Below are 13,315 nucleotides of genomic sequence, written 5' to 3'. Positions count from 1 at the left end.
GGCCACCTGCCCTCCCTCCACGGCCCCCACCCCAGTGCCTGGAGGCCCCTCTTAGGGACAGAAGGGATTTGGAGAGACCTCCGGGACCCTCTGCTCCCTGCTCATTTCTTGCTGACATGACTCAGAAGAGGGCCTTTTTTGGGGGTTCACCCTTTCACGTCACTGCCCTTTCCCGATTCTCACTGCACGTGGTAAGATCTTGTGAGATAGCTTCTGCAACTTTTATTGATTCTTTCTCGTTACTGAAGAGTGCTGACTCAGGGTGGATCTCCTCACCGGCACCCCTAGCATGTCCGGGAATCTCTCTCAGCATCCAGGGCTCAAACACTCCTTCTGAATGGCTCCCCACAAGGCTCAGAGATGGGAGATGTTTCCATCCTTGGTGAGGGTTTCTTGGTCAGCATCTTGAAGCGACATTTCTTGGCTGAAAGCATATCTCAGGCAGCAGATGGGGCTCTCTGCCTGCTGCCCGGTTTCTTCCCGCAGTCGACTAGGAGCCTTCTCGTTGGTTCCTTCTCAACGTTGCTTGCCTTCTGAACCGAGTTTTAGGTGTGCAGTGGGTCTCCCCCCGGGCCCCAAAATGTAACTAAGGAAAGGAAATAACCGAGTGAAGAGAAAAAAGCCACTGCATCTCAGGCCCCGTGTGCTGAATTCAGCTGAACGGGGAGGCGCCGACTCCGGCCCTGTCTGTTCGGACGTGACCATTAGCCCCAGACCAGGGCACCGGGTACAAGGGAGGGTCCCAGTGTGTGTCACAGGGTTCCCAGAGGTTCTCAAGGTTCTAGAACAGGGTCTCATCTTTAAATTGAACCACCTCAATGTCTGTTCCTTCTGTAAAGAGAGAGAAATTGTCCTAGACCAGCAGTTAGCAAACTTTTTCTGCCAAGGGCCAGGGTAAATATTTTTGGCTTTGCGGGCCACACAGTCTCTGTTGCAGCTGCTGAGCTCTGTCGTGTGACGCAAAACCAGCCACAGACAATACGGAAGCAAAGCGATGTGGCTGTGTGTCGATAAAACTTTATAAAACAGGCGGACACCCCAGGGCTGTAGTTAGTGGCCCCTGGCTTAGACCCTTGTGTCTGGTCTTGAGGGAGGCTTGTCTGCTGTCAGATTGTTCTGAGGGTGTCTCACAGATTAAGCACATGCTCTGGAGTCGGATGGACTGGTGTGAACGCGGCTCTGCCTTTTGCTAACTGTGTGGCCTTGGGCAAGCCAACTAACCCTTCTATGCCTCAGTTTTCTTGCCTGTAAAATGGACATGACAATAATAGGTTCATCTTGATGTTATTTTAAAGATTAAACGGGTTGAGGAGCTTAGAACAGCACTCAGCACATAGCAAGCACCTTAGCAGGACACGTTATTGCCATTAAAATGTCACTGTTGGATGACATCATTAGGAAAATGTTACCGCTGGATGGCACTGAGGGTCAGCAGGAGGAAGTCACTCCCCTTGCAGTGTTCCTACCGGGGAGGGCATTTCAGACAGACGCTGCTGAGGGAGACTGTATCGCCCATGTGGCAGCAGGCGCGGTGTGGCAGGGGGGGACCCGGTGACTGTCCCTCTATGTAGACATGCGCCTGGAGCCGTGTTTCCTGCGTTGGGATGAGGACGAGTGTGGGGCGGCCCTGCCCGGCAAATACCGGATGGACGTCTGCTGCTGCTCCGTGGGGGCCTCCTGGGGGGCTGCGTGCGAGGCGTGCCCAGAACCCGAGTCCCCGGCGTTTGCCAGCCTGTGTCCCCGGGGACTGGGCTTTGCCAGCTGGGACTTCTTGTCAGGCCAGCCCTTCTATAAAGGTGTGTGGGCCCTGGGAGCCCAGAGGGCGGGGAGCGGGCACAGCACAGGCGCAGGCCCGCAGGTGGGAAGTGCGTTGGGGAGAGTGCAGAGCGTCTGCAGCGAGAGCCGTGAAGTCTCAGGAGCAAACCCAGGGACGGCTGGCCGTGTTTGACCGACCCCGTGTCATGCTCCTGACCGCAGATGTGAACGAGTGCAAGGCCTTCCCCGGCCTCTGCGTGCACGGCACCTGCAGGAACGCCGTGGGCAGCTTCCACTGCTCCTGCGCGGGGGGCTTCGCCCTGGATGCTCAGGGAAGGAACTGCACAGGTACGGGCCCACCTCGGCCGCCGCGGGGGACGCCTGCGGGAACGGGGGCTTCGAAGCCGAGGTGCAGTCAAGAGCCCTTCTTCGGGCACCTCTTGTCTTGCCTGCCAGTCGCCTGTGGGACCCAGGGCAGGTTGCTGCCCTCTCTGGCCCTGAGGGACCCCGACTGTAAAAGGAGGGGCTGGCAGAGGTGACCTGCAGGGAGGAAATTCCCCGCCGTTGCCGGGCGAGCACACCCCCGGGCTCAGTTCGGCTGCTCAGGCTCCCGTGGAGCCCCGGTGTCTACAGATGTGGAGGCCGGCCCCTGCCCCTCTCTCCGCAGACATTGACGAGTGCCACATCTCCCCTGACCTCTGCGGCCAGGGCACCTGTGTCAACACCCCAGGCAGCTTTGAGTGCGAGTGTTTCCATGGCTACGAGAGTGGCTTCATGCTGATGAAGAACTGCGTGGGTAGGTGGCCGCGGGGCTGTTGGGTGGGGTGGCCCCCGGGCAGGGTGACACCTGAGGGTGTTGGGGCTGACGGGAGGGGTGGTGGGGACGTTGCTGTTATGGACGAGGTGGGAGGAGCAGGTGTGGGGAGAAGCTGAGACCCAGCCGGAACCCAGAGCATCTGGGTGCCATGCGGCGACATCCCCAAAGGCGGCCGGACACGGCCTGTCATGCAGGATTGAGGCCTAGGGACTGAGATCTGGGTGAGTGCTCCCAGGGCAGGTGTCGTGTGAGAAGAGAAGGGCCCTGGAGAGAGGAGCTCCCCTTCCTCCCTTCCCTTTTTTATTCATTCAGTGAACATTTCATGTGCCTCTACTGAGGGGAACCACCAAGAGCTCAGTAGCAGACAGTCTCTCAGAGTTCATGACCTGATGGGGAAAGAGATGTTAGAGACATGCAAAACAGCCACTGTGAGAAGCGCCTGAGAGGGCCATGTGGTGAGGTGGAGTGTGGTCCTCAGGGATGTCCTGTTCTGGGGGGCTTGAGGTGTGGCTGACAGAGTGGGACTAAATGTGGTGAAGAGGGGCTGGAAGATCAGCCTGAAGGGAGAACAGCAGGTGCAAAGGCCCTGGGGTGGGCCTGAGGGGTGGAAGGAGGTACACGAGACTGGAGCTTGAGGAGCGGGGTGCGACAGCCTGCTCCCCACGCTGATGCCTGGACACTGGCCCTCACCTTCCCACTGTGCCCTACAGGGTGGCTTCTCAGGGGCTCCTTCGGTGACTCGTGGCCCTGACTCTCCTGGGAATTCCAGCCTCCTTCCTGACTTGTCCCTGCTCCTTTCAGCTCCCACTCTGCTCCTCTGGCTCATCTGAGCCTCCAGTGCTCCTGGGCAGAGCCGGGGTGACGGGGCCGGGGGCTGCAGGGAGAAGCTTCCACGAGCCACGCCACCCCCACCCCGGTCCGCGTCTTCCCACCTGCTCTCTCTCACACATGCGCAGATGTGGACGAGTGTGTGCGGGACCCGCTGCTGTGCCGGGGAGGTACCTGCACCAACACGGAGGGGAGCTACACGTGTCAGTGCCCCCCCGGACACGCGCTGACGGCCCAGGGCGCCGCCTGTGAGGGTGAGCGTGCGCCGGCCGCGGGCGTGGGCGCTGTGGGTGAGGCAGTGGGAAGCGTGTTTGTGCGCACCTGACGATGTACCTGTACGTGAGTGCGCACGCATGTGTCCGGGTCCGTCGGGGTGTGCGTGCGGCTGCATGTGTGACACAGGAGAGCATGTGCGTCAGTGTGTGGGTGTGTATCCGTGTCTACACAAGAGTGAGTGTGATTTGTGTTTATTTGTGAGTCTACGTGAGCTTGCGAGAGAGGGCGTGTCTACGCGTGGGTGTGTATTTGCTCCTGGGTGAGGGTGTTTGCGGGTGACGGGCTCCGAGGGTGTGTTTGTGTGTGGGTCTGTGTGAGTGTGCATCTGGGTGTGTGTTGACACCAAGGCAAGTAGGGGTGAGAGGTGTGTTTGTGAGTCCGTGTGAATACGTAGTGCGAGCGTATATCTGTGTGTGTGTCTACTGAGGACGATTGTTTGCATGTGAGTGGGTGTGAGGGTGTGCGTGTGAGCCTACGTGAGCGTGCACATGGGTGTGTGTGTCTGGGTGTGTCTACCGAGGGTGCATTTGTGAGTCTTGTAAGAGGGCAAAGGGGTGTGAGTGTGTATTTGAGTGCGGGTGTGTGTTTGTCCAGGAAGCGTGTTCCCTGCGAGGGTGTGTTTGTGTGTGTGTGAGTGCGTTGGTGTGCACGTGTGTCCAACTGTCTCAGGGACACGTAGATGGCAGAAGGGTCCCCGCTGGCCATCTGCTCACACCCGGCCCCCAATAGCCACGTGCTCCCCCCACAGATGTCGACGAGTGTTCCCTGAGTGATGGCCTGTGTCCCCACGGCCACTGTGTCAACGTCATCGGGGCCTTCCAATGCTCCTGCCACGCTGGCTTCCAGAGCACGCCTGACCTCCAGGGCTGCGTGGGTGAGAGCACGCCCACCTGCCACACACGGGTGCCAGCCTGCCTGGCCCCCAGCCCCGACGGCAGTCCTTCCCGGCCCCCGTCAGGCCCATGCCTGGCCGTGCTCCGCGGCCCTGCCCCTCCATCTGTGCCCTGCCTCCCGCAGACATAAACGAATGCCGTGCTGGGAACGGTGGCTGTGACGTGCACTGCACGAACACGGAGGGCAGCTACCGCTGTGGCTGCGGACACGGCTACTCACTGATGCCCAACGGGAGGACGTGTGCAGGTGTGTGGGATGAGGGAACCAACTGAGCCTGGCCCAGGTGAAGCCAGCCAGACCGGGGACAGGCCACTGACCCCGTGCCAGGGTCCTTGGGGCTCCCCCTCTGTCCCTGCCTGCTTACAGCCCAGCCCTCCCCCTGCTCCCCCAGACGTGGATGAGTGTGTGGAGAACCCGGATATCTGTGACGGGGGCCGGTGCATCAACGTACCAGGGGGTCACCACTGCCTGTGCTTTGACGGCTTCATGGCCACACTGGAGGCGAGGACGTGCGTTGGTGAGGAGCTGGGACTGTGGGTTGCTGGAGACAGTGTCTGAACTCACACGCCGGGCCTTCCACAGGGAAGCACACGGGCGAGACAGACACCAGGCCCCTTCCTTGTCGCATGTAGGCAAGGGACAGAGGCTTTGCAACAGCACTGGTGGCCCTGAGCGGACCGCCACGTGCCAGAACCTGTGGGGTCGTATTCATAGCAGCAGATACCCCGAACCTGGGGCTTTGAGTACGTCCCCCGAGCACTCGCTGTGTACCTGATAACACACAGAGCTTCACACCCCACTCCCTGGGCTACGTAAGATTGCTGCACACCGAGGCGTTTTATGCGTAATAGGGTGAGCAAGATGGGAAAGGCGCTCAGAACTGTCCCTGAGCCCTGCTTCGGGATGCTGGACTGTTCAGGCCACGGTCACTGTCCTGTCCTGTTGCGGGGCATCCCAAGGCCTGAGGAGCAGGTGTCTGCCCCATCAGGGCAGGGCTGGGGCCAGAGTGGGGAAGTTCCAGGAAGGAAGAGTGTAACTCCCTCCCAGGAGGACGAGTCCAGCCCAGTGAGGCTTAGGGTTCCTGATTGCAGGAATTTTAGGGAGCACGATAGCACCTCGGATCAAATCAAACAGGGAATTCTTTCACTACTCCATGCCCTTCCTGCAGACCTACGTTGGCATAAAGGCTCGGACAAGGTCTGTAGGAGAAAAACCTGGCTAGCTTCACTTAGTTCCGTCTGCTCTAAATGCATTTGGCCACAAAATCCTTTTGGGAACACATGGCCGATACGTGCCACGGAACACGTGCTGTCACATGTTGATATGACATTCCTAGTCACCCGGGGGTGGAACCCAGAGGAGCTCCACAGTCCAGGAGACAGGCAAGGAGAGCCTCAACGTGGGGGGCCCGCAGGGCAGGGCACACAACCACTCTCATGCACCCCCGCCACCCTCACCTGCTTCCTCTCCTGTCATCCCACAGATGTGAACGAGTGTGACCTGAATCCCCACATTTGCCTCCACGGGGACTGTGAGAACACAAAAGGTTCCTTTATCTGCCACTGCCAGCCGGGTTACGTCATCAGGAAGGGGGCCACGGGCTGCTCTGGTGAGCTGGCAGTCAGGGGTGTGGTGCCAGCTCAGGGGTCCTGGGGTCTGCCCCACCCCTCGGGGCTGAGCACAACCAGACCTCATTCTTCCAGATTTCCACAGGTGGTGTTTTGCGTTAAAGCAGGAACGGGACCCGGTCAGGTGCCCCCGGGGCTCCCCGTAGCATACAGCTCTGCAGGGAGAGCTCTGCGGCCCCAGAGGTCCCTGGCAGTGTCCCCAAAGATGCCAGCCTGATGACTTTAAGTGATACGGGGGCGAACATTTCAACAGTTTGGCGGTCATCGGTTTAAGTGCCTAGGGCTGCCGTAACAAATTCCCAGCCTGGTGGCTCACGAGTGCAGAAATGTTTTCTCGCTCGAGAATGGTGCTGGAGGCCAGAAATCTGCAGTCAGTGTGTGGGCGGGCTTGGTTCCTTCCTGGGGGCTCCGAGGGGGAAATCCGTCCGTGCCTCTGCAGCCTTCTGGCGGTGGCCGCCAGTCCTCGATGTTTCTTGGCTCGTAAATGTGTCACTCCAATTCTCTCTGTCTGTCTTCACGTGAGTTCTGTCTGTGTCTGGGTCCAAATTTCCTTCTTATAAGGATGCCAGTCATTGGAGTAGGGCCACCACCGTCCAAGGATGACCCCATCCTCACTTGGTTACATTTCCGAATAAGGTCCTGTTCACAGGTTCCAGGAACTAGGACTGGAGGACACAGATATACAGTTAGGCGGTTGTTTGAATGTGTGTTAGCATTCTGCGTTTACAAAACAGCATCAAGTGCATGACTTTTTAGAGACTGTTGTTGATGCAAAATTAGCTTTTAAAATACGTTCGCCCAAGTAACAGTGCAGGGAGCGTGAAGAAATGTTCATAACCGGTAGCTCAGATAGGTGGGGGATAGACATTGCAGAGGTTGGAAGGGTGAAGCCGACTTCAGACTTGGCTGAGAATTGGAAACTCTGGTTTAGAAGAAATTCTGCTTCAGAGCAAGGACAAATGCATTAGAACGGTTACTCTTAAGGTCTACCCTAAGTCTCGTGCTGCTATTTCAGACCACTGCAGAGGGCTGCTGGGGGTCATGCCTTTTGGGTTTTGGGGTTTTTCTCCTGGGCTCTGGGTGAAGGTGGAAGCTACTTGGGAGGGGGCCTTTCTGGGCCAGCTCTCCCCAAGGAGGGTCCTTGCTTTTTCCCTGCTGCGGCACTGTCTCCCCACTCTGCTCCTGAGGCCCTATCTCTACTAGGCCTGGACCCTGTGGGGGTGCTGTGTCCTCCTCCCCTCTCCTGGGTCTGACCCTCCTGTGACCGGGTTCCTCTCCTCGCAGATGTGGACGAGTGTGAGCTTGGGGGACACAGCTGTGACAGTCACGCTTCCTGCCTCAACGTCCCTGGGAGTTTCAGCTGCAGGTGCCAGCCAGGCTGGGTGGGGGATGGCTTCGCATGTCACGGTGAGTGCCCGGGGGCACGCGGTCTGGGCAGAGCAGCGGAGGTAGGTTGGGGGCAGGTGGGGGGCGGGGCAGGGCTGGCCAGGCCCAGGGGTGTCTGTGGGGGCCTGTCAGGGCCAAGATCGGAGGGTCGGTCTCCCTGCAGCCCCCCAATGCACACACTTGGGGGCTCCGGGCTCCGTATCGTGCAGACCTGGATGAGTGTGCCTTGCGGGAGGACCGGTGCAGCCTGAGAGCTGACTGTCTGAACGCTCCCGGCTCCTACCGCTGCGTCTGCCGCCATGGCTTCACCGGGGACGGTTTCTCCTGTGACGGTGAGAGCGGGGAGGGGCCCGAGAGGGACAGCCATCTGTCCCTGGATCCCCAGGTGCTCACAGCGGTCAGTGGGCTTCCTGACTTACCCCGATCCCTGCCCACACCACACGCTGGGGTGCTGGAGAGGATGCACCTTCAGCCCGTGGGCCCACAGGCCAGGCCCAGCGTCACTGGGGGGGGGGTGTCTTCTCCCCCAGACTCTGGATGCGCGGAGCCTCTGGATGTGGGGAGCAGGAACACTTGCTTACTTCCCGGGGCCCTCCACCTGGGTCCTGCGTCACCAGGTCCCCTGTCTCCCTGAGTTGGGGTCTGAGTTCCCAGTGCTGCTTGCCTGCTCCCTGGAACCCTGGGTGACCACAAAGGGTTTGACTGGGGCCACCTGCCCACTCTGCGTGGGTCCTGGCCAGCTGGCCCCCAGCCCTCTGCCTCTCGGGGTCCCGCAGACAGGGACGAATGTGCTGAGGACGTGGACCTCTGCGAGAACGGGCAGTGCCTCAATGCCCCCGGCGGGTACTGCTGCGAGTGTGAGATGGGCTTCAGCCCCACAGAGGACCACCGCGCCTGCCGGGGTGAGGCCTGGGGCTGCCGGGCTGGGGGACGCAGCAGGTGGGCCCCGGGGGGCGGCGGGAGCAGGCTGCCAGGTGAGGTGGGCTGACCTCGGGTCCCCACAGATGTGGACGAGTGTGTTCTCGGGAACCTCTGCGTGTTCGGGAGCTGCGAGAACCTGCCCGGAATGTTCCGCTGTGTGTGCAGTGGCGGCTATGAGCTGGACCGCGGTGGGGGCAACTGCACAGGTGGGGGGCCAGCCGGGCTGCGGGTGTGGGAGGGCGCCGGGGTCACTGCCTCCCTGCCCTCAGACCTCTTCTCGAATGTCCTGCTCTGGGGGGGCTTGTCTGACCCCCCATCACCAGCAGCACCCCCATTGATCCCTGTTCCCATCAGCCTCCACCGTGGTCGTCTGAGTAAATGCAGGGAATGACCAAACACATGCTCCCTCCGCCACAGTCGTCTAAATGGTCTCCTGCTTACATGTTTAAAACAGGGGTCAGCCAACTCTTCCAGTAAAGGACCAGATAGGAAATATATGGCTTTCCAGCCATACAGTCTCTGTCAGCTACTCAGGTGCCTTGTAGCCGGGAAGCAGACACAGGCAGTATGTAAATGAGTGGGTGTGGATGCGTGCCAATAAAACTTCATTTACACACACAGGCAGGGGGCCGGATTTGACCCACAGATAAGAGTCTGCCAACCCCCGCTTTGAAAGCATGTTCTAAATGTTGGCTCTGTATGGCAGCTGCGTGGAAGCCAGGCCACAGGGAACTTTCAAGAGGCAAACCTCTATGCCAGGTCGAACAGAGCCGGGAGGAGATGGGGTTGGACAGGGCACGGCAGCCCCTACAGGCTGCTGTCCCCTCGGGCTTTCTTCCCAGGGGAGGCCATGGCCTCGCCCCACAGCCCCACATCCGACATTGAGGGTTTCAGCTTCCCGGGAGGAAGGCGGGAGGGAGGGGGTCAGGGGAGGGCTCCCCACTGATGGCCCCCCCCACTCCACAGATGTCAACGAGTGCGCAGACCCCGTGAACTGCATCAATGGCCTGTGTATCAACACCCCTGGCAGCTACGTCTGCAGCTGCCCCCAGGATTTTGAGCTGAACCCCAGCGGGGTGGGCTGTGTGGGTGAGTAAGCCTCGGCTCCTGATGGGGCTCTCACGGCAGCTGAGCTGGCCGTACCACTTGCTAACTGCCCCTTCCTGCCTGTCCAGACACCCGGGTCGGGAACTGTTTCCTGGACACGCGTGACCGAGGGGACGGTGGCATTTCTTGCACTGCCGAGATTGGGGTTGGCGTCACCCGCGCGTCCTGCTGTTGCTCCCTGGGCCGGGCCTGGGGCAACCCCTGTGAACTGTGCCCGATGGCCAACACCAGTGAGTCCCTGGGTGGGGGAACGCTGGCGAGCACGCCCTGGGACTCAGGGGGTCGTCTTTGCTATGGGAGGGACCCTGAGACCCAGAGAGGGAGAGGGGCTGCCCTGGGTCACACAGCACCTTCTTGGCAGTTCATCGGCTGTGCCTCTCCAAGTCTCCGTCTGCCATCCCTTCCTGCAAACACTCTGTGTTTCTTTTCACTTGCTTCCTCAGTCAGGCAGCAAACATTGAGAGTTCCTCTGTGCCCCGTGCAAGGGGCTGGGGACACAGCGCTGCACACTGGCCCACACCCATAAACCAGTGGTCCCGGGGCTGCGGGAGTAGAGCGATTCTGAGGGTTTGTTTGAGGCTCAGTCATGGCCGTGGAGAGGAAGAGGGGAAGGGAAGCTTTCCCAGGACAAGGGGCTTAAATGAGGTTTTGAAGGATGAGTAGGAGTTTTCTAGGTAGAGCAGGGGGAAGGGTGTGTGATGCAGTGGGAATAGCATGTGCAAAGGCCCCAGGTTCACACACCCGTCCACCTATTCAGGTGTGTGTGTGTGTGTGTGTCTGTGTGTGTGTGTGTGTGTCTGTGTGTGTGTGTGTGTGTGTGTGTGTCTGTGATGTCCAGGGGCTAATTTGCAGCCACACTGGTCTGGTTTTGGGTCAGAAGAAATGGTCCCTCTCCACCCCCTGCTACTAGCACACAGTTCATCTGTTCACGTGTCGAATGTGAACATGTTTACACACACACACACATACACACACACACACACACACACACACACACACCGCTCCTCCTCCCAGATTGGTCAAGTTCTCTTGGCTCCAAGAGGCTGAGGAGGTAAGGAGATGTAGTTGGGGTGGTAGAAGGATGAATGGCCCCATCCTGGAGCCATTTTTAGGGGATCTCAACTGCCCTGCCTCCCCTGGGCTTTGCCTAAATGCCCCTCCCCACAGCCCCTCAGAAGAGCCTGTTTCCCTTGCAGCTGAGTACAGAACCCTGTGCCCCGGGGGCGAGGGCTTCCGGCCCAACCCCATCACGGTCATCCTGGAAGGTGAGTTCCTGGCAGACCATCCGCCCACATACCCACCTCTCACCCCCACTTCACCGAAGTGCACTTGCAGGGGCCCCACACCCTCCTGCCCTCAAGTCAGGCTGTGAGACTAAACTGTTCTTAGTTTGTGGTGAATTTTTTTGTTTTTTCTTTCATCTACCTTTTTTTCCATCTGTTGGTTTATTGATCCATCCTTCCATCCAGCCCCCATCCACCCACCCACCCATCCATCCACCCGTCCACTCACCCATCCCTCCTTCCATCCCTCCATCCACACACACAATCCCCCATTCCCCCATCCAGTCGTCTACCCATCCATCCATCCCCCTCTCATAAATCTTACATCCTTTATTCCTTCCTCCTTCCCTTTCTTTCTCCAACTACCCTCCCTTCTTCCCTTGCTCCCTTCCTTCCTGCGTTCCGTGCATACACACATTCATCCATCCACCCATCTACGCATCTGTTCATCCGTCCACCCACTTACCCATCCATCCACCCATCCGTCTGTCCATCCACTCATTCATCTTGTCATTGACCTCTTGCTTATTCATCCGCTATTTTTTGTATTCATCCCTCCATCCACTTAGTCACCTATCCAGTGACCCATCCATCCCCCCATCCATGCATCCATTCTTTTTTTAAGTAAACTCTACGTCCAAAGTGGGACTTGAACTCATGTCCCTGAGATCAAGAGTCAATGCTCTACCAACTGAGCCAGCCAGGCGCCCCTCATCCGTCCATCCTTTTATGTACAGGGGGTGATAAGATTGGAGAATTCTGTCCAGGGGGAGCTACGTGATGGATGATAGATGGAGGGATGGATGGTTTGGAAGGATGGGAGGATGGACTGGGAAATGCGGAGAAAGGGGATGAATTCAGGATGACACTGGCCCAGAAGAGTCTGGGTGGAGCCTCCATGATAAGCCCTGGTCTGAACCCTCCAGGTAGCCAGCAGCTCTCAGGTATTCTCGAAGAAGCAGGTTGGCTCCTCCGGGGTCCCGGAGAGCCCAGGGCAGGGTGTCGGTATCCCCCGAGGCCTCCGCTTGGGCTTAGCTGCCACGCATGGCTTCCTCACTTCCTGACAGACATTGATGAGTGCCAGGAGCTGCCTGGGCTGTGCCAGGGGGGCGACTGTGGCAACATGTTCGGCAGCTTCCAGTGCACCTGCCCCCCTGGCTACCGCCTCAACGGGGACACCCGCACCTGTGAGGGTGAGTATGCACCCCCCTCCGCCTTCCTCCCAAACCGCACCTCCTCCCAGGTGCTGGGGCCTGCAGTGCCCCGGGGGGCCAGCTCGCCTGCCTTGCTGCCAGCGGGGGGCGGGCATCGGAAGGGCGGGAAAAGCTTCATCGGAATCCCTCTGGCTGCCCTCTGCTCTCCTGCCCCCTCCGACTTCCTACCCTCTCAGAGATGGCCTGGCTTTGCAATAGCAGCTCTGCCCTCCCTCCTTGGGGCAAAAGCTGACCAAGGCCCAGCGCTGGCAGTGGGAAGGGGCAGACACAGAGGGAACAGCCACCCTGCTCCTGCAGACAGCGCTGCACCTGCCTCCTTCCTGCTCTCCTTTGTGCCTCGTAGTAATGGCCAGCAGGTACCTGGAGTCTGTGACGGTGTGTCACCGCCACACCGAGCAACTTCCGTTGTCATCTGTTCATTCACCACAACAGCCCCATGAGGGGGACGTTCCTTGTATGGTCCCATTTTTCAGATGCAGCAACAGGCTCAGGGACATTAAGTGACTTGTCCGGAGATACCAGCTAGTAAGTGAGGGAAACCCAGCCATTCTGGTCCCCGAGTCTGAGCTTTTCCAATGCAGTATACGAAGTCCATCCATCCATCCATCCATCCATCCATCCATCCATCCATCCTTCCCTCTGTGTATCCACCCATCTAATTATCCATCCGTCCATCTGTCCATCCATCCATCCATCTACCTATCAATCCATCCATCCATCCCTCCCTCCCTCCCTCTATCCATCCATCCATCCATCCATCCATCCATCCATCCATCCATCCCTCCCTCCCTCCCTCCCTCCCTCTATCCATCCATCCATCCATCCATCCATCCATCCATCCATCCATCCATCCCTCTATCCATCCATCCATCCCTCCATCCATCCATCCATCCATCCATCCCTCCATCCCTCTATCCATCCATCCCTCTATCCATCCATCCACCCCTCCATCCATCTATCCATCCATCCATCCATCCATCCATCCATCCATCCATCCATCCATCCACCCCTCCATCCCTCTATCCATCCATCCATCCATCCATCCATCCATCCATCCATCCATCCATCCCTCTATCCATCCATCCATCCATCCATCCATCCATCCATCCATCCATCCATCCATCCCTCTATCCATCCATCCATCCATCCATCCATCCATCCATCCATCCATCCCATCCATCCATCTGCCAATTCATTCTTTCTCTC

At 58.8% G+C, this 13,315-nt stretch overlaps 1 protein-coding gene across 1 annotated transcript in view; it reads left to right on the top strand.

Annotated features, from left to right (window-relative positions):
• The window catches only part of FBN3 (fibrillin 3), a 53,918-nt gene that overhangs the window by 14,344 nt on the left and 26,259 nt on the right, over positions 1-13,315 (top strand). Inside the window, exons 22-37 of the mRNA XM_045774393.2 lie at positions 1,572-1,796; positions 1,978-2,103; positions 2,423-2,551; positions 3,529-3,654; positions 4,425-4,550; positions 4,694-4,816; positions 4,962-5,087; positions 6,054-6,179; positions 7,483-7,605; positions 7,794-7,916; positions 8,361-8,486; positions 8,589-8,711; positions 9,472-9,594; positions 9,681-9,842; positions 10,809-10,877; positions 11,963-12,088. Of these exons, the coding sequence (XP_045630349.2) occupies positions 1,572-1,796; positions 1,978-2,103; positions 2,423-2,551; positions 3,529-3,654; positions 4,425-4,550; positions 4,694-4,816; positions 4,962-5,087; positions 6,054-6,179; positions 7,483-7,605; positions 7,794-7,916; positions 8,361-8,486; positions 8,589-8,711; positions 9,472-9,594; positions 9,681-9,842; positions 10,809-10,877; positions 11,963-12,088 (2,082 nt within the window). The remainder of the gene's footprint in view (positions 1-1,571; positions 1,797-1,977; positions 2,104-2,422; positions 2,552-3,528; positions 3,655-4,424; positions 4,551-4,693; positions 4,817-4,961; positions 5,088-6,053; positions 6,180-7,482; positions 7,606-7,793; positions 7,917-8,360; positions 8,487-8,588; positions 8,712-9,471; positions 9,595-9,680; positions 9,843-10,808; positions 10,878-11,962; positions 12,089-13,315) is intronic.

The sequence above is a fragment of the Ursus americanus genome, chromosome 14, assembly GCF_024610735.1.
Source record: "Ursus americanus isolate L20-20 chromosome 14, mUrsAme1.1.p, whole genome shotgun sequence".
Classification (NCBI taxonomy): domain Eukaryota; kingdom Metazoa; phylum Chordata; class Mammalia; order Carnivora; family Ursidae; genus Ursus; species Ursus americanus.
Note: the sequence above shows the minus strand (reverse complement) of the source record. Positions and strands in the feature narration are given on the sequence as shown.